This window comes from Oncorhynchus tshawytscha, linkage group LG32 (assembly GCF_018296145.1).
Source record: "Oncorhynchus tshawytscha isolate Ot180627B linkage group LG32, Otsh_v2.0, whole genome shotgun sequence".
Lineage (NCBI taxonomy): Eukaryota > Metazoa > Chordata > Actinopteri > Salmoniformes > Salmonidae > Oncorhynchus > Oncorhynchus tshawytscha.
This window is the reverse complement of record NC_056460.1, coordinates 4,298,299-4,324,309: the sequence shown is the minus strand read 5'-3', so window position 1 is coordinate 4,324,309 and position 26,011 is coordinate 4,298,299. Positions and strand designations below refer to the sequence as shown.

Genomic DNA, 26,011 nt, shown 5'->3' with positions numbered 1-26,011 from the left:
CCGAACAAAAATATAAAAACTCAACATGCAACATTTTCAATGATTTTACTGAGTTACAGTTCAATAAAAGGAAATCAGTCAATTGAAATGAATTTGTTAGGCCCTAATCTATGGATTTCACATGACTGGGCAAGGGTGCAGCCATGGTTGGGCCTGGGAGGGCATAGTCCCAGACACTGGGGAGCCAGGCCCAGCCAATCAAAATGAGTTTTTCTCCACAAAAGGGTTTTTATTACAGACAGAAAAACTCCTCCGTTTCATTAGCTGCCCGTGTGGCTGGTATCAGATGATCCCGAAGTTGAAGAAACCGGATGTGGAGGTCCTGAGCTGGTGTGGTTTCACGTGATCTGCGGTTGTGAGGCCGGTTGGATGTACTGCCAAATTCTCCAAAACAACGTTGGCTTATGGTAGATAAATTAATACTCTGGCAACAGATTTGGTGAAACATTCCTGCAGTCAGCATGCCAATTGCACACTACCTCAAAACTTGGAGATATTGGTGGCATTGTGTTGTGTGGAAAACTGTACATGTTAGTGGCCTTGTATTGTCCCCAGCACAAGGTGCAGCTGCATAATGATCATGCTGTTTAATCAGCTTCTTAATATGCCACACCTGTCAGGTGGATGGATTATCTTGGCAAAGGAGAAATGCTCACTAACATGGATGTAAACAAATTTGTGCACAAAATTTGAGGGAAATAAGCTTTTTGTACATATGAAACACTTTTCGGGATCTTTTATTTCAGCTCATGAAACCAACACTTCACATGTTGCATTTATATTTTTGTTCAGTATAAGTATCTTTAGCCACATTTAAATTGAAAACAGACCCTGGTTACGCCTGGGCTAATCTTTGTCTTAAATGAAAAGGAATCCAACAAAAGACCAAATTGCTAAATGACAGTGACAAATTCATAATGGAGGAAACGTACCTCTCGTCCTGTCAGTATATGCCGGGCCAGCTTGACTTTGGCGAAGTTCCCCTTGCCAATGGTCTTGAGCAGCCGGTAGTTCCCGATGTGTGGCTGCTCCTCCGTCGTGGACGCCACAGAGTTCCGACATCTCGGCAGGCTGTGCCGACTTCCCGACTTGGCCGGGGGGGCCGGGGGCTCCTGGTAGCCCTCCACAGAAGTGTGCTGTAAGAATGTGACATGTGTGGAGATGAACAACGTGTCGGTTTAAAAAATACATTTTTTTATTGAACGGATCAGTGTGGAACGATAGAGGTTGTGTCAAAGGAGAATAGGCCAGATTCAAACATCAAAGACGTATGCCAGAGGCTGCGGCATTCCGACTAGACCAGCTTTCCACACAGTCACAAAGCTAAACATCTAGCGAGAGTCTATCTGCTACATAACCCAGGTTTCCATCCATTAAAAGTACGTCAGATTTTTAAAAATCTAATCACGACAGGCCTGATGGAAACAGCAAATGTCCTGTAAAGTTTTTCAAATGTCGGAACGACAGATTTTTACCTTGTCAGCTTGGGGATTCGTTTTTGCAACCTTCCGGTTACTAGTCCAACGCTCTAACCACCTGCCTTACATTGCACTCCACGAGGAGGCTGCGTAGCGGGCTGACTACCTGTTACGAGAGGGCAGCAAGAAGCCATGGTAAGTTGCTAGCTAGCATTACACTCATCTTATAAAAAACAATCAATCTTAACATAATCACTAGTTAACTACACATGGTTGATGATATTAATAGTTTATCTAGCGTGTCCTGCGTTGCATATAATCAATGCGGTGCCAGGTAAATTATCATTGAATCACAGTCTACTTCGACAAACGGGTTATGATTTAACGAGCGCATTTGCAAAAAAAGCACTGTCGTTGCACCAATGTACCTAAACATCAATGCCTTTCTTTAAAATTAATACACAAGTATATATTTTTAAACCTGCACATTTAGTTAATATTGCCTGCTAACATGCATTTCTTATAACTAGGGCAATTGTGTCACTTCTCTTGCGTTCCGTGCAAGCAGTCAGGAAATATGCAGCAGTTTGGGCCGCCTGGCTCATTGTGAACTGTGTGAAGACCATTTCTTCCTAACAAAGACTGTAATTAATTTGCCAGAATTGGTCATAATTATGACATAACATTGAAGGTTGTGCAATGTAACAGCAATATTTAGACTTACTTAGGGATGCCATCCGTTAGATAAAATGCGAGGAGAGGGACGGAAGCTATACTGTTACACTGGCAATACTAAAGTGCATATAAGAACATCCAATAGTCAAAGGTTAATGAAATACAAATGTTATAGAGAGAAATAGTCCTATAATAACTACAACCTAAAACTTCTTACCTGGGAATATTGAAGACTCATGTTAAAGGAACCACCAGCTTTCATATGTTCTCATGTTCTGGTCAAGGAACTTGAATGTTAGCTTTTTTACATGGCACATATTGCACTTTTACTTTCTTCTCCAACACTTTGTTTTTGCATTATTTAAAACAAATTGAACATGTTTCATTATTTATTTGACGCTAAATTGATTTGATTGATGTATTATATGAAGTTAAAATAAAAGTGTTGAATCAGTATTGTTGTAATTGTCATTATTACAAATAAATACATTTAAAAATAATAAATTGCTCGATTAATCGGTATCGGCTTTTTTTGCTCCTCCAATAATCGGTATCGGCGTTGAAAAATCATAATCGGCCGACCTCTAGTGAATACATCCCAGGACTCTCAGTGGAGTATTTCATCACCGGTAAGTGTTTGTCCTAGGAAAACCTTGCCTAAAAGATAGGGCAGCACTGTCATACTTGGGGACACAAGGAGGTAAATTACGGTAATGATAGAATTAACAATACGACCAATAACCCGCCATTGTAAACACTTACTAAATGTAATATATCTGGATAGGAGAAAAAAGTCTGTGGCCTTGGGCCAAACGCAGGAGTCGTCGATAGCTGTTAGCTATTAACCGTTAGCCTTGACGCATTCGTCACAGCAGATGGGAAAGGGACGGTGGTGGGCAGACCTCACATATCATCTAGCGACTGCCGACTGAAGGGAGTGGCGTAAAAGCAGATTTGTGGGGTGTGGTCCAGGAGTGTCTTCTTCAGAAGTGGAGTGATAAATTGTGCATTATAGGTAATTACTTCAAATCATAAAAACAGGTGTGGGGCTGCACAATGAACACAAGTGACAGCAGCGTAAAGAGATGGAGCGCTGTTATTGTTTTTTTATTCTCCATCCTTTGGCAGGAGCCTTGTGCAGTTGTGTTCAACTTTGTGAGCAATATCAACACACTACTAGTCACCTCCATATGTGGGCTACCATTTACAAATCAACCAAAGCCAAAATATGAGAAACAGAGAGGGATAGTTGAGGGACAGTGGCAACTCCCTTCAATAAAAATGGAAAGCATATCATTATACAAACAGACTGATAGTCAACAAAATAGGTGAAGCTGGGAAATGCTTAATACTATGGCAAAGTATTATAATCAACAATATTATCATAATGACAGCATTTTACTATATAGTGGTAATATAATAACTGACCAGAACGTTGAGGATTCGGAAACCACCCTTCTACTGGTTTCATTACTGTATTATTATAACACCTCTATTTAGTCTAATGGTTTTCAAAATCAGCCCATTACACCAGTGCCCATTGTTGTTTTAACCAATTCTTTCCATCCAGAACATTCATGATGCCAACCTTCTGAATGGGGGTTATGAGCTGGGTGTTTGCCCTTGCTTTTAGCCGTTCGCCACTTATTTCTGCTCAACTTGCTCGCTCATTCACGCTCGCTTGGCTCGCTAAGCCCTAGCAACAGAACATTGTGTTTGGTAACACACGTTTTTCTGAATTCTCCTTCCTCGTCAGCCACTCAAGGGTCTGGTCACTAAAGGCTAAATGAAGCTCTCAGGTCCTACTACCTTCACTCTTGAGCCTGTATGCATAAAGCATCCAAGAGTAGTAATGGACTAGAGGAAAAGGAGGGTCAAACAGGCCCCCATTAACATGGACGGGTCTGTCGTGGAGCAGGTTGAGAGTTGGTGTCCACATCACCAACAAACTATCATGGTCCAAACACAACGAGACCGTCATGAAGAAGGCACGACAACACCTTTCCCCTCCTCAGGAGACTGAAAAGATTTGGCATGGGTCCCCCAGATCCTCAAAAAGTTCTTCAACTGCACCATCAAGAGCATCCTAACCAGTTGCATCACCGCCTGGTATGGCAACTGCTCGGCATCTGACCATAAGGCGCTAGACAGGGTAGTTGGTACTGCCCAGTACATCACTGGGGCAAAGCTTCCTGCCATCCAGGACCTCTATACCAAGCGTTCAATTTTCTAAGACTTCAGTCTCACAAGTCATGGACTGTTCTCTCTGCTACCATACGGCAAAAGGTACCAGAGCACCAAATGTAGGTCCAAAAGGCTCCTTAACAGCTTCTACCCCCAAGCCATAAGACTGCTAAACAATTAATCAAATGGTCACCCAGACTATTTACAGTGACCAAGAAGGAGAGTGATGGAGTGCTGCATCAGATGACCTGGCCTCCCTAATCACCTTACGTCAACCCAATTGAGATGGTTTGGGATGAGTTGCACCGTAGAGTGAAGGAAACACAGCCAACAAGTGCTCAGCATGTGGGAACTCCTTCAAGACTGTTGGAAAAGCATTCCAGGTGAAACTGGTTAAGAGAATGCCAAGTGTGCAAAGCAGTCATCAAGGCAAAGGGTCTCTACTTTGAAGAATCTAAAATATATTTTGATTTGTTTTACACTTATTTGGTTACTATATGATTCCATGTGTTATTTCATAGTTGTGATGTCTTCACTATCATTCTACAATGTAGAAAATACAAATAAAGTTGGAAGTTTACATACACCTTAGCCAAATACATTTAAACTCAGTTTTTCACAATTCCTGACATTTAATCCTAGTAAAAATTCCCTGTCTTAGGTCAGTTAGGATCACCACTTTATTTTAAGAATGTGAAATGTCAGAATAATAGTAGAGAATGATTTATTTCAGCTTTTATTTATTTTATACATTCCCAGTGGAATGTAATGAAAGAAATAAAAGTTGAAAGTGACAGTGTCACGTCTGAATGAATGAACAGCATGGGACTCACTCCAGCTTGTCTCGCACAAAACAGGACAGAGGGCTAGAGGACTGAGGAATTACCTCAAAATCAACAGCCACTGTTGCAGAGGCTCATCTAACGGGAACAGACTGAAGCTCATTGTAAGGGCAAGAGAGGTTTATCTAAGCTACTGAGGAAGCTTTGTCAGGTCCATTGACTTTGGCGCTGCTTTTTATTTGTTTCCACCTCTTGGGGATTTCAGAATCAAAGTTTTGAAAAACTATTGTTCAGTATGGAAAACTCATGAGATTAAAATAAATGTATCTGAAAAGGGACTACTTCAAGAACTCCTATGGGAACAAATATGGTTTGACCCTCATGACTTTCAGTAAAACGCTAATTTAAAACAGTACATCTATTGACCTCTGCACTCAAGAAGACATTGAGAAGGAATATGGTCTTGTTGAACAATATCAAAACCACACAAGGGTTGCATATCAGCTTATTACCTGTGCTCATTTTGACAGTGAGGTTAAGGTTAAGCTTCACAAAGTAGGAAATTGTAGCCCTGCAAGGACGTGAGGGAATTAATTGACCAATTCCTCCTGAGCTTTGAAAGCAGATACCTTCCCATACCTTATTTATGTCATCTAGAGCGCTGATGTCTGTAGGGGAAACTCCAATTATGGAATTTCACCAACATTCTCTTCTCCCTTGCCTTGGCCCTGAGGGAAGCGTTGATCAAATGAACCCAGGCAACTGCTCCAGCACCAACCTCAAATGTGGTCAATTTTGCATATCAACATGGTTGAGGACGTAATGCAGGCATGCCACAATGGCATTCGGCTTCACGGACCCATCGATAAGCTGTCCGACCACGCAGAATGACAGAAAACTGGGACCGGTATAGGGATAGCATCTGACTAAGGGCTGTTGTTGCCATTATCGATTAAAAATGGCCTATTTGTACATATACATATATACATACACATATATACATACACACACACACACACACACACACACATATACATATATATACACATATACACATATATATACATATACACATATATATATATATACACATATATACACATATATATATATATATACACATATATATAGTTGAAAGTCCGTGTTGCCCAGCAACAGCCCCAAAACATCACTGCTCTAGAGGAGCTCTGCATGGAGGAATGGGCCAAAATACCAGCAACAGCGTGTGAAAACCTTGTGAAGACTTACAGAAAACGTTTGACCTCTGTCATTGCCAACAAAGGCAATATAACAAATTATTGAGGTAAACTTTTGTTATTGACCAAATACTTATTTTCCACCATAATTTGCAAATTAATTCATAAAAAATCCTACAATGTGATTTTCTGGATGTTTTTTTCTCATTTTGTCTGTCATAGTTGAAGTGTACCTATGATGAAAATTACAGGCCTCTCATCTTTTTAAGTGGGAGAACTTGCACAATTGGTGGCTGACTAAATACGTTTTTGCCCCACTGTGTGTGTGTGTGTGTGTATATATAATGACAATTACAACAATACTGAATAGACACTTATTTGAAATTAAAAGTACAATATAAAAAGTAAAAGTGCAATATGTGCCATGTAAAAAAGCTAACGTTTAAGTTCCTTGCTCAGAACTTGAGAACATATGAAAGCTGGTGGTTCCTTTTAACATGAGTCTTCAATATTCCCAGTTAAGACGTTTTAGGTTGTAGTTATTATAGGACTATTTCTCTCTACACCATTTGTATTTCATATACCTTTGACTATTCAATGTTCTTATAGGCACTATAATATTGCCATCCTAATCTCGGGAGTTGATAGGCTTGAAGTCATAAACAGCGCTGCGATTCAAGCATTGAAGAGCTGCTGGCAAACGCAGGAAAGTGCTGTTTGAATGACTGCTTACGAGCCTGCTGCTGCCTACCACCGCTCAGTCAGACTGCTTTATCAAATAATAGACTTAATTATAATATAATTAACACACAGAAATACGAGTCTCTGGTTATTAATATGGTCAAATCTGGAAACTATCATTTCGAAAACAAAACGTTTATTCTTTCAGTGAAATACAGAACCGTTCTGTATTTTATTGAACGGGTGGCAACCCTAAGTCTAAATATTGCTGTTACATTGCACAACCGTCAATGTTATGTCAGAATTACATAAAATTCCAGAAAATTAATTACGGTCTTTGTTAGGAAGAAACACAGTTTGCAACAAGCCAGGCGGCCCACACGGTTGCATATACCCTGACTCTGCTTGCACTGAACGCAAGAGAAGTGACACATTTTCCCTAGTTAATATTGCCTGCTAACATTAATTTATTTTAACTAAATACTAATACAGGTTTTTTTTTTAAATATACTTGTGTATTGAATTTAAGAAAGGCATTGATGTTCGTGGTTAGGTACATGGTGCAACGATTGTGCTTTTTTCACGAATGCGCTTTTGTTAAATCCTCCCCCGTTTGGTGAAGTAGGCTGTGATTCGATGAATAAATTAACAGGCACCGCTTTGATTATATGCAACGCAGGACAAGCTAGTTAACTACACCTGGTTGATGATATTACTAGGTTAACTAGTGATTATGTGAAGAGATTTTTTTTTACTACTTTAATGCTAGCTAGCAACTTACCTTGGCTCCTTGCTGCACTCGCGTAACAGGTGGTCAGCCTGCCACACAGTCTCCTCGTGGATTGCAATATAATTGGCCATAATCGGCGTCCAAAAATGCCGATTACTGATTGTATTGAAAACTTGAAATCAGCCATGCCGATTAATCGGTCGACCTCTAATCTGGGCATTCGTTATGAACCTCGTTTCGTTCCTCTCGCAGATCCGACAGACATAGCTACCGATTTGTCTGATTCGTGGTCACAGACTTTCCTAAAGCTAGAGTTACACAAGTTGCATGTGGGCTGCATCATCTGCTGCACTTAGGATAATCTTTTTCTGGTCTTCATTTTGGTATTGTTATATCAACTAGTTTAATCCTTTATCTAATAGGGAGACATGCAAATGCAACACTGACACGGAGTCAGATGCATTGAGCTGTGAAGCAATTAGCTTACGACTTATGCTAATTTCCAGTCCCTAATTAACATAAGCATACCAGAACCAATTATATTTATTACCTGTTGAAGTGGATAAACATGCCAAGATTCTTTACGTTTCCATCCAAGTGAGCCTCCATTGGCTGCTCGTAAGTGTACGCAACACTTGTGCTTATGCAGCGCCAAAGATGATCTGTATCAACCATTGCTGGTCTCTTGCGGGCACTAGCTATAAACGTTGCCATATGTGCCACAGGGTTGCAAGGCTACTCTGCTACGCATCAAATGTGATCTAAAATGGAACAGGGCCCGGAGTGGGTGCATACTGTTAATCGTAAACACATTCACAGGACAGCAATGGAACCATTCCTTTTCTTGCTTCCCCCTTACGAGTCAGGGCCATGGACTGATGTGTAGTTTGAGAAGCTAACTGCATTCGTTGCTTCTCAAGAAATGTCTGTTTATGATTCATTCCTAGGGGACTATTATGTATAAGCTAAGCTGACCAAGGGTCATTTAATATGAAAGGAGCTGTAGAAAGTTAGCCATACTTTGATGTCCACAGAGAGCCATGTTCTCTTCCCAAAGGTCAATGGTTGTTCTGTGAGAAACATTTTTCACTGTAGGCCTTATATTTCAGCATTGCACCATATCTTGAAGATATTGCTATAACACTAATAATCAGTTCCTGGGAAGCAGTAGATGCTAGTAAAAGTATGCAACTGCAATTATCTGCAACGTTGAGGGCAATGCAACAAAAACAAAAAAAAGCAGTCCACTTAATTCAAATTAACAGCAAGCTATAGGTTGCAAACAATTAATTAACCCGTTTGGGCTAGGGGGCAGCATTTTCACATTTGGATGAAAAGCGTGCCCAGAGTAAACTCAGTCCCAATTGCTAATATATTCATATTATTAGTAGATTTGGATAGAAAACACTGAAGTTTCTAAAACTGTTTGAATTATGTCTGAGTATAACAGAACTCATATGGCAGGCAAAAACCTGGGAAAAATCCAACCAGGAAGTGGGAAATCTGAGGTTTGTAGTTTTTCAACTCTTGGCCTATCGAATACACAGTGTCTGTGGGGTCATTTTGCACTTCCTACGGCTTCCACTAGATGTCAACAGTCTTTAGAACCTTGTTTGATGCTTCTACTGTGAGGTGGGGCCGAATGAGAGGGGAATGAGTCAGAGGTCTGGCAGAGAGCCACGAGCTTGTGTGGAAGTTACCTCTCGTTCCATTGCTTTTCTACAGACAAAGGAATTCTCCGGTTGGAACATTATTAATGATAAAAACATCCGAAAGATTGATTCTATACATCGTTTGATATGTTTCTACGAACTGTAATATGACTTTTCGTCTGAACTTTTGCCTGGACCTGCCAGCTCGTCGTGAGTTTAGATTGTGTACGGAACGCATGAACCAAAAGGAGTTATTTGGACATATATGGTGGACTTTATGGAACAAATCAAACATTTATTGTGGAACTGGGATTCCTGGGAGTGCATTCTGATGAAGATCATCAAAGGTAAGTGAATATTTATAATGCTATTTCTGACTTCTGTTGACTCCAACATGGCGGATATCTTTTTGGGTTGTGATGGTCTCGGAGTGCCGTACTCAGATTATTGCATGGTTTGCTTTTTCCGTAAAGTTTTTTTTAAATCTGACACAGCGCTTGCATTAAGGAGAAGTATATATTTAATTCTGTGAATAACACTTGTATCTTTTATCAATGTTAATTATGAGTATTTCTGTAAATTGATATGGCTCTGTGCAAATTCACAGGATGTTTTGGAGGCAAAGCCAAATGTAAACTGAGGTTTTTGGATATAAATGTGAACTTGATCGAACAAAACATGCATGTATTGTGTAACGTGTTGTCCCGAGAGTGTCATCTGATGAAGAATATCAAAGGTTAGTGATTCATTTTCTCTCCATTTCTGAGTTTTGTGACTCCTCTCTTTGGTTGGAAAATGGCTGTATGCTTTGTGACTAGTTGCTGACCTAACATAATGATATGTTCTGCTTTCGCCGAAAAGCTTTTTTGAAATCGGACATTGTGGTTGGATTAACGAGAATTTTATCTTTAAAATGGTGTCTTATACTTGTATGTTTGAGAAATTTGAATTATGAGATTTCTGTTGATGGAATTTGGCATACTGCAATTTCATTGGCTGTTAGCGGAACCCCGTTCCTAGACAGGTTAATACCAAATTAATTATTGAGCTCGTGGGGCAGCAGGTTACCTAGCGGGTAGGAGCGTTGGGCCAGTAACCGAAAGGTTGCTGGATCGAATCCTGGAGCTGACAAGGTAAAAAAAAAAGTCATTCTGCCCTTGAGCAAGGCAATAAGTTATTTTCATGCAATCCAGATGACAGCGTTGAAAGACACCATGGAGCCACTTCTGTCAGCCAACAGTGGATTCTGTTTCCTTTCCTGGAAAGCAGGTAGAAGCACCAGAGGTTCTTTCTGTGGTGTTATCTATTAACACCACTAAAATTCCAGCGTTTATGTGACAATGAGCGCACTGCCTGTACACAGCATTCCAGAAAGGTACATTAGCCCACACCCCTGGCCCGCCTCTTAGAAAGCCTCAATCCTTTCTCAAACCCCTTGACGCTTGTTATGCAATGGTTGGGCCAGTTGAAATGCCATGCAGTAATATGGTATGCTTCAGTGAACTCCTCTCTATTTCCCTCGCTCAGTCTTTCACGCTCACTTTCTTTACAGAGATAGTTACTGGTTCCTTTTAGCCTGAGGGCTGTTAGTTAGTAGTAGTGCATTGCCTGTGGCAACAATGGGCGGTCTTCTTTATGGAAAGGGCAACATTTCCCCCCAGGCTCATTTTCTTCTGATTTACTATCATAATTTTTGTAGCAAGACCAAAAGGTTTCATTTATGCACAGGAAGCAACTTTATTCATCCCATAAAGTGATACAAAATTATGAGCTCTTGGACTTTAAAAACACATTTCTCAAATCTTACCAATAAATATTTGATGAGGTTATTTCCATCTCAATATATACCTTTTAATATGTGGAGACAGGCAGATATTTGGCGAATGCAGGCCACAAGTTTATCCATTACACTGATTCAATGTGGTGGGTGGGGGGGTGGTATTGAAGTCAGTCAAGCTACTTTGACCTGGCCCAGACAAGTTGCAGTTGTCAGATATTCATCGACAAAGGTCCAAGAGACTTGTCACCTGCATTTAGTCACATTACTCTGATACAGGCTCTCATAGAAGATTTAAAAACAAACAAAAAGCAAATCCCCCCTCAACTTATTGCAAGCGGTCTTGAACACAGTTATAATTTTCTTTAGGAATTCACAATGTTTCACTACATAGAACAGTGCCCTGATTCTTTCGACAGCAATATCAAGATTCTAATCATTAGCCTACTATTACACTCAACATTCAATAATATTCAAAGACAGTGATTTGCAATTTATTTCTAGGCATTACACAATGTCTTGTAATAGGGCACTTAACTGGATTGTAATGGAAATTGGGCCTTGCTACTGCAGTTAAGAAGAAAGAGGACCCAGTTCTGTCAACTTGCATATCTTCAAACCCATTATCTTTCAGTGCAGTATTTTACAGTAAGTTGACAAACAACTCGTTCTGGAATCAGAAATTGAGTAAAGTACTTATTTCCCTTTTTCAATTGGCTTTCCCCTGATATAAGCTGGTAATTTCAAACACAAAACTGAAATATGATCTGTCAAGAGTAACTACACTTTTGATGCTTGCCTTTTCAACATTTGTTTCCTACATTGAGGTAAGCTCTTTGAAATTAATGTGTATTTTAAGGATGAAATTTTTACCCACCTTAGTCCCAATAAATGAATATGGAATGAGACACACAAACAAAGCTGTGTAGAATAATGCACAGTTCTTCAGAACTACTGTAGCCTACTGACTTCAAAATATATCCCTCCTGACAGCATGGATCAATAGCTCACAGGGAAAGGGCAGTAGCACTTTGCCTTTCCATGTGGCATGCCATGCTTAAATCTATTAACTTATTTAATTAGTCAGCCATTAAATCTAGCTTGTACTGAGGCAATAAGCAGACTAGAGATAGACAATATAATAATGGAAGTGACGTATAGATTCACAAAAAAAAAAGTTAAGTCATGTGGAACTCATGGAATGGAATGTCATTCATCCAATGAGCAGTGCATAAGTCAAGGGATGCATTTGCTACATACATTTTTTGGTGGCCCACTGATGATTGACTGAAGAGACTTTATATCCAAATGAATTATGCCAAAAACAGCAGTCTGCAGATATTGCTGACCCAGTCTAGGTGGACCGCTACCAGTTGTAGATAGGGTTGCAAAGGGTGGACATTTTCCATGGGAAGTTAAGCCCGGGAATTTTGATTAAATTCATTTTTTTAAAGTTGAGAAGTGAACCTTTTTTGTGGGATGCTCAAGGCAATTCTAGATCTTGTGGCATATTTTGGTTAAACTATCCCCAATTCAATGGAATTGCAACCCCTTCCATCACCTGTGCAGTGCACACTTCCATCACATGGACAGCTGATTCTCAAGATCTTGCACACTAATGAGATGCTATTGAGCCCACACTACTACACAGTCTGAGCCAAGGACTACATGCTTTCTCAAGTTTTGATTACAATACTGGGTGGGGTGAAATATATATATATATATATATATATATATTTTTTTTTTTTTTTGTTAACTAGTAAATAGTAGCCTACAGCATAATGTGTTTAAAACATTTCTAACAATTTCTGCTAGTTAGTTTTTGCTACCATGTGGGTTTTAGCTGGCTTGAGCCTGCTAACTGAGGAGTGTTAATTCACCTGTTTCCATACAAGTTTCATTTTAAAACATGTATCTTACAAAGGAGTTGTTTAATCTAACTGCTTAACTATTTATCTGTACATGGAATTGTATTTGTTTGTTTTTTTACTATTTTTTTTTCAAATCATTACAGGGAAATGCCACGGGCACTATCTGATGTGTGGAGACATTTCACTGCAGCTAATTAGAAGGAAAAACGGTGTACATTTGCAAATACTGTGCCAAATCATATGTGAAGAATGCAACAAATATGCAGAATCATCTGGCCAAGTGCATAAAGTTCACTCAGCGCTCACAACAAGCAACCTCTGACAAAAGTCCCTCGACTTCTATTCGAGGTGAAAATTATGAGTCAGACACCTTATCGATAGCAACAGCTCCTGGAATCATACATTTTTTTGACTCAATGGAGAAACATAGTCAGAGAAATGCTGATGAATGTCTTGCTCAAGCTGTGTATGCAACTGGATGACTGATGCTCACAGGCAAATGTGTATTGAAGTGATTTCATGTTTTCATAACAATCAGTAATCTGCATTTTTTGGATGTCAATTATGGCCGATTACATTCCACGAGAAAACTGCGTGGCAGGCTGACCACCTGTTACGCGAGTGCAGCAATGAGCCAAGGTAAGAGTTGCAGGCTAGCATTAAACTTATCTTATGAAAAACAATCAAGCTTCACATAATCACTAGTTAACTACACATGGTTGATGACATTACTAGGTTAACTAGCTTGTCCTGTGTTGCACATAATCAATGCATTGCCTGTTAATTCATCATCGAATCACAGCCTACTTCGCCAAACGAGGAGGATTTAACAAAAGCGCATTTGCAAAAAAAAAGCATATTCGTTGCACGAATGTACCTAACCATAAACATCAGTGCCTTTCTTAAAATCAATACACAGAAGTATATTTTTTAAACCTGCATATTTAGATAAAATAAATTCATGTTAGCAGGCAATATTAACTAGGGAAATTGTGTCACTTCTCTTGCGTTCATTGCACACAGAGTTAGGGTATATGCAGCAGTTTGGGCCACCTGGCTCATTGAAAACTAATTTGTCAGAATTGTACATAATTATGACATAACATTGAAGGTTGTGCAACGTAACAGGAATATTTAGACTTAGGGATGCCACCCGTTAGATAAAATACAGAACAGTTCCGTATTTCTCAAAAAGAATAAATGTTTTGTTTTTACCTTTATTTTACTAGGCAAGTCAGTTAAGAACAAATTCTTATTTTCAATGACGGCCTAGGAACAGTGGGTTAACTGCCTGTTCAGGGGCAGAAAGACAGATTTGTACCTTGTCAGCTCGGGGATTCGAACTTGCAACCTTTCGGTTACTAATCCAACACTAACCACTAGGCTACCCTGCCGCCCCCAAAATGACAGTTTCCAGATTTGACCATAATGACCAATGGCTCGTATTTCTGTGTGTTTATTATATTATAATTAAGTCTATTATTTGATAGAGCAGTCTGACTGAGCGGTGGTAGGCAGCAGTAGGCTCGTAAACATTCATTGAAACTCTCCTGCGTTTGCCAGCAGCTCTTAGCAACGTTTGCTTCACAGCGCTGTTTATAACTTCAAGCCTATCAACTCCCGAGATTAGGCTGGCAATACTATAGTGCCTATAAGAACATCCAATCATCAAAGGTATATGAAATGGTAGAGAGAGAAATATGAAGAATGTCTGGTTGGCCCTGTCCGGGGGTGTCCTCGGATGGGGCCACAGTGTCTCCTGACCCCTCCTGTCTCAGCCTCCAGTATTTATGCTGCAGTAGTTTGTGTGTCGGGGGGCTGGGGTCAGTTTGTTATATCTGGAGTACTTCTCCTGTCCTATTCGGTGTCCTGTGTGAATCTAAGTGTGCGTTCTCTAATTCTCTCCTTCTCTCTTTCTTTCTCTCTCTCGGAGGACCTGAGCCCTAGGACCATGCCCCAGGACTACCTGACATGATACTACCTGACATGATGACTCCTTGCTGTCCCCAGTCCACCTGGCCATGCTGCTGTTCCAGTTTCAACTGACCTGAGCCCTAGGACCATGCCCCAGGACTACCTGACATGATGACTCCTTGCTGTCCCCAGTCCACCTGGCCATGCTGCTGCTCCAGTTTCACTTCCACCTGACTGTGCTGCTGCTCCAGTTTCAACTGTTCTGCCTTATTATTATTCGACCATGCTGGTCATTTATGAACATTTGAACATCTTGGCCATGTTCTGTTATAATCTCCACCCGGCACAGCCAGAAGAGGACTGGCCACCCCACATAGCCTGGTTCCTCTCTAGGTTTCTTCCTAGGTTTTGGCCTTTCTAGGGAGTTTTTCCTAGCCACCGTGCTTCTACACCTGCATTGCTTGCTGTTTGGGGTTTTAGGCTGGGTTTCTGTACAGCACTTTGAGATATCAGCTGATGTACGAAGGGCTATATAAATAAATTTGATTTGATTTGATTTGGTTGGAGGGGTGTATGCTGGGCGAAGAACATTCAGAAATCTCTTCCAATTAGAGGTCGACCGATTATGATTTTGAAACGCCGATACCGATTTATCAGCCAATATCTATTTATATATATTTGTAATAACGAGAATTACAACAATACTGAATGAACAATGAACACCTATTTTAACTTAATATAATACATACATCTAATCTATTTAGTCTCAAATAAATAATGAAACATGATCAATTTAGTTTAAATAATGCAAAAACAGTGTTGGAGAAGAAAGTAAAAGTGCAATATGTGCCATGTAAAAATGCTCAGAACATGAGAACATATGAAAGCTGGTGATTCCTTTTAACATGAGTCTTCAATATTCACAGGTAAGAAGTTTTAGGTTGTTGTTATTTTAGGAATTATAGGACTATTTCCCCCTATACCATTTGTCTTTCATTAACCTTTGATTATTGGATGTTCTTATAGGCACTTTAGTATTGCCAGTGTAACAGTATAGCTTCCGTCCCTCTCCTCGCCCTTCCCTGGGCTCAAACCAGCAACATAACGACAATTTACGACACTTCGGTTACACAAGCCTCATCTCGGGAGTTGATAGGCTTGAAGTCATAAACAGCGCAATGAAGAGCTGCTGCCAAAACGCCCGAAAGTTGTTTACGCGCCTGCTTCTGCCTACCACCGCTCAGTCAGATACTTAGATGCTTGTATGCTCAGTCAGATTATATGCAACGCAGGACACGCTAGATAATATCTAGTAATATCAACCATGTGTAGTTAACTAGTGATTATGATTGATTGTTTTTTATAAAATAAGTTTAATGTTAGCTAGCAACTTACCTTGGCTTACTGCATTTGTGTAACAGGCAGTCAGTCTCCTTGTGGAGTGCAACGAGAGAGAGAGGCAGGTTGTTATTGCGTTGGACTAGTTAACTGTAAGGTTGCAAAATTGGTTCCCCCGAGCTGACAAGGTGAAAATCTGTAATTCTGCACCTGAACAAGGCAGTTAAGCCACTGTTCCTAGGCCGTCATTGAAAATAAGAATGTGTCCTTAACTGACTTGCCTAGTTAAATAAAGATTAAATAAAAAGGTGTGTAAAAAATAAAAAATAAAATACATTTAATTTTTTATTTTATTTTTAAACATTCGGCAAATCGGCGCCCAAAAATACCGATTGCCGATTGTTATGAAAACTTGAAATCGGCCATACCGATTAATCGGTCGACCTCTAATTCAGATGAATAGAAGTTGAGTACGCAAAGCTGCGTTGGTTGGGAATTTGAGAGGTGTGCATTCGGGCTTGGCATTCCCCTGCAGACAGTCTCAGAGGCACGTAGCCATGTCACAATGGGACGCCAGACTATCACGTCTCTGCATCTGTGGACTCTGAATTACACTTTACACATGGTTCCAACAGTCATTCATAAACATGCACAATCGCAAACCCTTTTCTCGGTGACAGTTCAAAAACTTGACTGGCTTCATTATTAAAGACCAACTGAAAGCATTTTAGCAACATAAAATCTTGTTAAAAATCTGCTCATATACACCCCCAGGAATAATGACACTTTTCTAAATTGTCTGACAAACAAGCACTTAGTCATTTTCACATTTTCATAGAATGTTTGGGAATGACGTATGGGAAAGGCATGAGGAATTTCTATAGAAATATAGAGTAGGAATCAAAGCAGTAGTGCTTTTGGACAATTAATAAACACTGCAGTAATTAAAACCTAATAAAAAAAGCATCCGCCTTGTCCAAGACTGTAGTTTACATAGACCGGTGCACCATAGCCAATCATAGCTACACTAAGCCTGTATGCAAACAAGCCATTTGCCACATGGCCCTGCCATCATTCACTTTTAACCAGACTGTGTTTACAGGCAGTAGCAACAGCGCAACTTTAGATCATTACAAAGCAGTCGCCAAAAGCCACAAAATACACCTGAATGGATTTATGAAAATATATAAATACAACGGGAGTCCTCTTACATTTGGGAACTTTACAGTCCTATTGATGAAACAACCATGAAAAAGGTAGGCTCGCTCTCCCTCAGTTTCCTATCAACAAGATCAACAACTAATGTTAGCCAGAGAGAGATGAGCTCAAATCTAAAGAGGGAACAGTAGATAAGCCCTCAAACTTTTCAGCTTTTAGTTGGCCGTCAAAATTGCACTGATAAATGATAGTTAATAGTAACCTGCACGCCCTTCTGCAGCTTTCCTGACCTAGCGGTTAAGAGAGATGGGCCAGTTACTGAAAGGTTGCTGGTTCGAATCCCCGAGACGACTAGGTGAAAAATCTGTCACTTTAATGCATATGTTTAAATTATATTATGTGAGCTAAACTTCTAAATAAAAAATACAAATCTAAAAAAAAACATTTCTTAAAGTAATTTTTTGAGATGACCAATTCTACTGTCCACATCAAAAACGTTAAATATATGTACTTTTGCCTTTAAAAACATTTAATTGATAGAATTCCATTCATTCCTGTGGAGGACTGCGCCTTCCGGGGAGTGTCAATATGGCCGACCGGTGGCTTCAAAGACTGTCAATGGCCAATACATAGGATCTGCATTCCAGGGTTTATATACATCATTGGTCACAACCTACGTTTTGACATCTGAATTTTCAAACTCAAAGACAGCTTTGTGGATGCAGACTGACCATCCATGAGATAAATAATAGTTCCATGTTTTGAGTGTTTAACAATGACATTGTTACAAACAGGAGTAAAAGCTTATATTTGGGGGTAAGACAGTTGAAATAAACTCATGGGGCATTTATGAGTTATATTCTTAAAGAATGAATGGGTATTTAGCCTATCATTAAATTACAAGTCAAAAAAAATTGATGTAACTACTAGGCCCTACCTGTAACAACTACCTGAAAGCCATGTTAATTGTCTTAATCAGAGCAAAATGCGTCATTAACTACAGTACGACAGACGGTAATCAGTCAAGGCACTTAGACCGCCTGCTGAGCTAGATTTCTTCCCGCACGTAGGCCTACCATGATCTCCCAAGTTGAGTCACAGCTTTTGAACATGGTCTGGATCTAATGTTGCAGTAAGCTAACAATAGAAATTGTCCTATGCTATGGCACATTTTCAAAACGGGCCTCCTCCAGAAATTAAGATACGGTGTAACTTTGGCTGTAATGATCAGCGAGGACCGACAGACACAAGGTAACATTGTATCTGATTTGTGGGCAACGGTTTCCCAGTCATAGATAACCGAAAGCATCAGAACACATATTTTAGGACGCAGTCTTCCACGCAGACATGGCCAAATTCTAGCTACTACAAATATGAATGTTTACCTGTAGTCTTATAACCTACAATGGCATGAGTAAAAATTGATCTGATGAAACGATTTCAAATGCAATAATGTTTAAAAAATGACAATGGCAGAGGATGGGTAACGTTAGCTAAATCCTCAGTGGGCTATGCGGCTAGCTTGCTGACCGAGAGGTTACACAGACAAGCCCAATTTTAGCGTTATTGTGATTCACAAGGCACCACCACACAAACTCAGCCAAAAATAATATCGTCCTTAGGAAAATATAGGCCATAGGGAAGAAGGAACATTGGATACTTACATTCTCTGTATCACGCTCATTCACTGTGGGTAATGGCGTTCTGGTCGACATTTTGTGTGTACAGGCCGCTAAGCCCCGAGCTTGGCAGCCGCCGAGAACAGTGCGACGAGTAAAAATATGAATTTGACTTTCTTTTCTTTTTTTTTACACCGCCGGCATTTCCTACCCGACCGTCCAAAGGGAGTATTCCACACTACAGCATATCTACCTCAAGGCCCGCTCGGAGCCAGCGCAGGTCTATCTATGCTGATAGATGCGCCCCCGGGTACGAGGCAAGCGGGTGTAGCGGGCCGAAAGAACGGATAGGAGTTTGTATGAAGGAAAGAATCCAGCATTGATCCACCCTGATATATAGGCTGACACACACTAGGAAAACGAACGCGAGATGGGGGAGTAGTAGTAAAAGCAACACCCTACACAGAAGCGAACTTCATTCTCCCCTCCCAAAAGGCTTGGGCGCAGGGTAGCCTACGCGGGTACAACCCGTGTTCATGGAATATCTTTTATAGAACGCATGCAAGCAACAACATTATATTCCTTCGCAACGCTGTAAGACGAAAGAACATGACAGTAGCAACGCCAGGTGGCGAGAGAGGGATCGAGCAACCTAGATCAAAGAGAGGGGGGAGAGAGGAGAGGGGAGGGTTTAATATGAATTGAAGAAAATGGTTATGAGGACGTATTTGTGGTAGCAGGAGGAGGTGGTTCTTGATTGTTGACATATGCTGCCAAGGATATGCATGTGCGAACTGTTTGTTTGGAAAGCATCATCATGATCATCATTCTTGGGCGGTAAATCATCTCGAGATTTAAAGAATGACATTCCTAAACATTCGAAGTACCGTATTTGTAAGCATACCATAATTTATAAGCGAATTGGTCACTGATTCCTGGTCAAAATGCATCGACTTCGTATACATTCATTAAAAATACAAGGAAAGTATCACCTTGTTTAGCAATAACAGAACTAAAAAGCCATACCTAAGACTTTCGTCTATTATTTGCAATGTCAAAAACGAGTTAAATGTGCCAATGTTGCCATCTAGCGTTTATAATTCGGAATTGCATTGATTATGTTAATTTGCCTTTATGCTGTACCCTAACACGCCTGAGATTGAATCTATATGCTAGCGTTAAATTATACAAGTGACTAGGTATCCCCTATTCCCTTTCCGCCAATGTCATCATCCTATGTTATGCTACATTTCTGGTACCCCGTGTACATAGGCAAGTTATCATTACTCATTTTTTTCCCTCTGCATTTTGAAGGGCCTGTAAGTAAGCATTTCACTGTTAGTCTACTTTACATCTAGTTGTTTAGGAAGCATGTGACACGATTTGATTTCAGGTCCAATGTGTGATTTGCAAGGTAATGAAATGCACTTACAGTTGTGCTCAAATAGTGTGGCACCCTTGCACTTTACAATGGAGCAGAATGTTTTCTCTTTTCAAAACTGGTTGAATGGCAATTGTTTACCCTCTGGTACGTTAGGCAGGGCTGGAGAGTAACGGATTTCATGGAATCCGTTACATGTAAGGGATTACAAAAACGGTAACTGTAATCCGTTACCAGCATAAATATTGTAATCAATTGAAACTTTTGAAAAACAAGATGATTAATTTGAAGATTACGTTTAAATTCAGTAAGGATGTTTGCGGGAAAAAAATATTTGACAACACTGTTTTCTCGATGACATTCAAATCAGCGTTGAAAAAGGCGCACAATTTAAATCTGTTCCACCTGACCCTGTCTGACCACTATGATGACACACCAAATGTGTTTGATGGATCGCGGGAAAAGAGCACAAATAAACTTTCGTAGGCTACAGTATGAGCTATGTCTTACAATGGTGCGACTGCTGTCGGCATCCGAAGATTATCAAATGTAATAAAAGCTTGGAGGAAAGGATGACAGCAGTGGTGTAGTCTTCGGCGATCCGGATATCACTTATTATTGATATCTACATAGCGTATTGATGTGAATCACACTGCTGCTCTCTCGTTTAGCTATTTGCGCCTTACGGATTTTGGTTGTTGTGGATGGCTATTCACAAATCTAAGTGTGTATTTGTACCCAATAATGATTGAATTCAAGAAGTTCAAGGTGACTATCAATCATTGTCTTTGAAACCAATGGACAGCCAGTGAAAATTGCGCTCTTGCAACAGCTGCATAGTGCGGATCCCAGCCTATGAGCAATAAAAGCCCCACTTTTATTCTAATCTACAGTGGGGCAAAAAAGTATTTAGTCAGCCACCAACTGTGCAAGTTCTCCCACTTAAAAAGATGAGAGGCCTGTAATTTCCATCATAGGTACACTTCAACTATGACGGATAAAATTAGAGAAAAAAAAACAGAAAATCACATTGTAGGATTTTTAATTTATTTATTTGCAAATTATGGTGGAAAATAAGTATTTGGTCAATAACAAAAGTTTATCTCAATACTTTGTTATATACCCTTTGTTGGCAATGACAGAGGTCAAACGTTTTCTGTAAGTCTTCACACTGTTGCTGGTATTTTGGCCCATTCCTCCATGCAGATCTCCTCTAGAGCAGTGATGTTTTGGGGCTGTTGCTGGGCAACACGGACTTTCAACTCCCTCCAAAGATTTTCTATGGGATTGAGATCTGGAGACTGGCTAGGCCACTCCATGACCTTGAAATGCTTCTTACGAAGCCACTCCGTCGTTATCCGGGCGGTGTGTTTGGGATCATTGTCATGCTGAAAGACCCAGCCACGTTTCATCTTCAATGCCCTTGCTGACGGAAGGAGGTTTTCACTCAAAATCTCATGATACATGGCCCTAGTCATTCTTTCCTTTACAAGGATCAGTCGTCCTGGTCCCTTTGCAGAAAACAGCCCCAAAGCATTATGTTTCTACCCCATGCTTCACAGTAGGTATGGTGTTCTTTGAATGCAACTCAGCATTCTTTGTCCTCCAAACACGACGAGTTGAGTTTTTACCAAAAAGTTCTGCTTTGATTTCATCTGACCATATGACATTCTCCCAATCTTTTTCTGGATCATCCAAATGCTCTCTTGTAAACTTCCGACGGGCCTGGATATGCACTGGCTTAAGCAGGGGGACACTTCTGGCACTGCAGGATTTGAGTCCCCGGCGGCGTATTGTGTTACTGATGGTAGGCTTTGTTACTTTGGTCCCAGCTCTCTGCAGGTCATTCACTAGGTCCCCCCGTGTGGTTCTGGGATTTTTGCTCACCATTCTTGTGATCATTTTGACACCACGGGGTGAGATCTTGCGTGGAGCCCCAGATCGAGGGAGATTATCAGTGGTCTTGTATGTCTTCCATTTCCTAATAATTGCTCCCACAGTTGATTTCTTCAAACCAAGCTGCTTACCTATTGCAGATTCAGTCTTCCCAGCCTGGTCTACAATTCTGTTTCTGGTGTCCTTTGACAGCTCTTTGGTCTTGGCCATAGTGGAGTTTGGAGTGTGACTGTTTTGAGGTTGTGGACAGGTGTCTTTTATACTGATAACAAGTTCAAACAGGTGCCATTAATACAGGTAACGAGTGGAGGACAGAGGAGCCTCTTAAAGAAGAAGGTACAGGTCTGTGAGAGCCAGAAATCTTGCTTGTTTGTAGGTGACCAAATACTTATTTTCCACCATAATTTGCAAATTTTCTGTTTTTTGTCTCTCATTTTGTCTGTCATAGTTGAAGTGTACCTATGATGGAAATTACAGGCCCCTCTTATCGTTTTAAGTGGGAGAACTTGCACAATTGGTGGCTGACTAAATACTTTTTTGCCCCACTGCAATTCATGCTGATAAGAAAATCCATAGGCCTAATGGATACATGCTCAAACTCGCACACTTTTGGCTGTCCCTTTAAGTCTATCTGTAGTTGGTACATCCATTTTTGGACTTCTAAATTATATATATTCATGTAAAGATATCATTAAATTGTATTATTGTATGTAGTAGAAAGCGATGGGTTAGAAGAAGCCTACATAACCAACCATAAAGTAAAATGTAACATTCATATATGGCCAGGTATGTAAACTTTAACATTGATTTATCCTGCAATATATGTTGTTCAATTGGTAACATACAAAAACTTAAACACCATTTGATTTTTGCCCACAGTTTAGAAGAAAACTCAAACTAAATATTAAAGATAATACACTGAACAAAAATATAAAAACACAACATGTAAAGTGTTGGTCCCATGTTTCATGAGCTGAAATAAAAGATCCAAGAAACGTTCCATACGCACAAAAAGCTTATTTCTCTCATTTGGTGCACAAGGTTGGTTACATCCCTTTTAGTGAACGTTTCTCCTTTGCCAAGATAATCCATCCACCTGACAGGTTTGGCATATCAAGAATCTGATTAATAATATCCTCTACCAGATCGGTGTCCCTAAACCGGGACGGTTGTTGCTAATGTGACTAGAATGATCTATGTAACAGCCAACATTCCAGGACATAGACGTGTTTTATATGGATAGGAAGCGTAAATTATTTTTAATCCAACTGCAGTGTCCAATTTACAGTAGCTATCATTGAAAAAATTGCATGCTATTGTTTGAGTGCACAACAACAAAACACGGCAACTAGTTTACCTTCAGAGGTGAATGTATCAATCTGCTTACGTTCAGTAATCTTGCTCTGATTTGTCAACCTGAGGGTCCCAAGATGTAGGATAGTTTTGTTTGATAAAAATACATTTTTATATTAAAATGTAGGAACTGGGTTCTACAGTTTGAACCCCTGCTGTCTCTGGCCCCAGACCTGGCCATCTAGATGTGTGAAGGTTATCTTTTCTGTCAGGAGGCTAATTATCCATCATTTTATTTTTGTATATTCTATAGTTATGTACTTAAATGTGTTAATTGACAAATGTGGCACATTTGGGCAAACTCCTGGCAGACTTGATACAAAATATAGTGTAGTCATGCTTCACTTGGATCAGTCCGAAACTTTGCATACACACTGCTGCCATCTGGTGGTAGATTTTGTTTAGTCTTTCTCTTGCATTTCAAAGATGGAACTTTTTTTTCTATTATCTTTTTCCAGATCTGTGTTATTCTCCAAACAGTATCAAGAATATCATATCCTTGCTTCAGGTCCTGAGCTACAGGCAGTTAGATATGTCATTTTAGCCAGGAAATTGAACAAAAAGGGTCCGATCCTTTAAACATCAAAATCATTACACAGGTGTGCCTTTTGCTGGAGACAAAAGGTCACTAAAATGTGCAGTTGTCACACAACACAATGTCACAGATGTCTCAAGTTTTGAAGGAGCGTGCAATTGGCATGCTGACTGCAGGAATGTCCACCAGAGCTGTTGCCAGATAATTTAATGTCTCCTCACAGTACCTGTCGTTCCATGAAATGTTGTTTAATCCATTTAAAAGGTCATTTTTCTGTTTGCTTCAGTAATTGGAGATGGAAGGGAGTTCCATGTGTTCATTGCTCTGTGTAATACAGTGCGTTGCCGTGAATTTGTTTTGGACTTGGACTGTGAAGAGACCTCTGGTGGGATGTTTTGTAGGCTATGTATGAGTGTCTGTGCTGAATGTTATTTGTTTATGCAGTAATATTTCTCATAACTGGGAGAATCAGTTCATCTGTTGTCAACTCTCAAACAGGAAAGACTGACATGTTGTTGTTAGTTCTGTATTTGCAGTTAAGGGTAAGGCATGCTACTCACTTCTGAGCCCGCTGCAGCTTTGCTAGTTCTTTCTTTGCTGCACTTGACCCTATTACCGGAGAGCAATCAAGATGGGACGACAAAGACAGTTGATTTGTGCCAAAAATGCAGAACATCTTTTTACAAACAGACATGCCCTTCACAACAACTTTGCGAATGTGATTTGACCATGATAATTGACCATCCAGTGTTATACCTAGGAATTTAGCTTCCTGAACGACATGAAATCGCAAAACTTGTGCACCACGTCATACACAATCGCCCTCTAGGCCACCATAATTACTCCATTCTTCAACTGGTCATTCAGTACAGTACCGTTTCCTCTGAATTAAACAGCATGCTGTCATACTGAATTACACCCCTGAACAATATACACTGCAGTTAATAAACAATATGGGTGTGACCATTTGAAATCTCACTATGCAGTACAGTACCGTTTCCGTAGGTAACTGTTGATATAAAGCCACTTAACAGGCACAAGTTCAATCACATTCAAAGAATAAAAGAGACAGTAAACTTTCTCTGGGGACAGGCTTGAAGCATAGCAGTGCTCTGCTCTACATGTTGCAGATATCAGAAGAGGTGCCCTACACATTCAATTTAAAGATGGCCACAGAAGGCTGGTACCAGTCTCCAGGTTCTGCAAGAGAGCAATGTAAGTAAGATTCTTTGTGATAATTAAATATCAAGTAATGTCTACATGCAAAGGTAGTCAAATACCTCCATCTGAAAAATAATCCAATACTCCCCTCAACTGGTATTTTGTAATCTTTCACAAATTCAAGAAGTACTACACTGAAACATATTCATAGAGTATAATCTATTCATCTTGCTTTAAGTTCTCTCTGCAGACCAGATAGCTGCATTCTAAGGTAGGAATCCTATGACTGTTGCTTTGTTTCCGCAGTCATGAAAACTGAACTTAATCTACGACATACTGGATTCAGGAGCTAAAATTTTTTTTTTTAACCTTTTTTTCCTTCAATGATGCAGACATTTTTTGGTATCCTTCCCCAGATCTGTGCCTCGACACAATCCTGTCTCGGAGCTCTACGGATCATTCCATGGCTTGGTTTTTGTCTGACATGTGTGTGCGCCTTTCCAAATCATGTCCAATCAATTGAATTTCACAGGTGGACTGCACTCAAGTTGTAGATAATTGACCTCAGATGCATCCTTTTTCCATTTGAGTCTCATAGCAAAGGGTCTGAATACTTATGTAAATAATGTTTTTTGATTTGTAATAAATTCGCAAAAATGTCAAAATCTGTTTTTGTGTAGATGAGTAATT

At 40.0% G+C, this 26,011-nt stretch overlaps 1 protein-coding gene and 1 long non-coding RNA gene across 5 annotated transcripts in view; one reads left to right on the top strand and one right to left on the bottom strand.

Annotated features, from left to right (window-relative positions):
* LOC112230446 (serine/threonine-protein kinase MARK1) overlaps positions 1–19,651 on the bottom strand; it is a 96,652-nt gene extending 77,001 nt beyond the window's left edge. For 2 of the 4 annotated variants that reach the window (XM_024396765.2, XM_024396766.2), the window contains exons 1-2: positions 19,041–19,651; positions 933–1,136 (exon numbers count right to left, since the gene is read on the bottom strand). In XM_024396765.2, coding sequence (XP_024252533.1) covers positions 933–1,136; positions 19,041–19,091 — 255 coding nt within the window. In that variant the 5' untranslated portion in view covers positions 19,092–19,651. The remainder of the gene's footprint in view (positions 1–932; positions 1,137–19,040) is intronic. The other 2 variants (XM_024396767.2, XM_024396768.2) reach the window with 1 other exon arrangement.
* On the top strand, positions 18,391–25,746 carry LOC112230447. The gene is made up of 3 exons (XR_002950322.2): positions 18,391–18,627; positions 25,291–25,375; positions 25,628–25,746. It is a non-coding gene; the product is annotated as an uncharacterized LOC112230447 (long non-coding RNA).
* Positions 25,747–26,011: the final 265 nt, after the last annotated feature.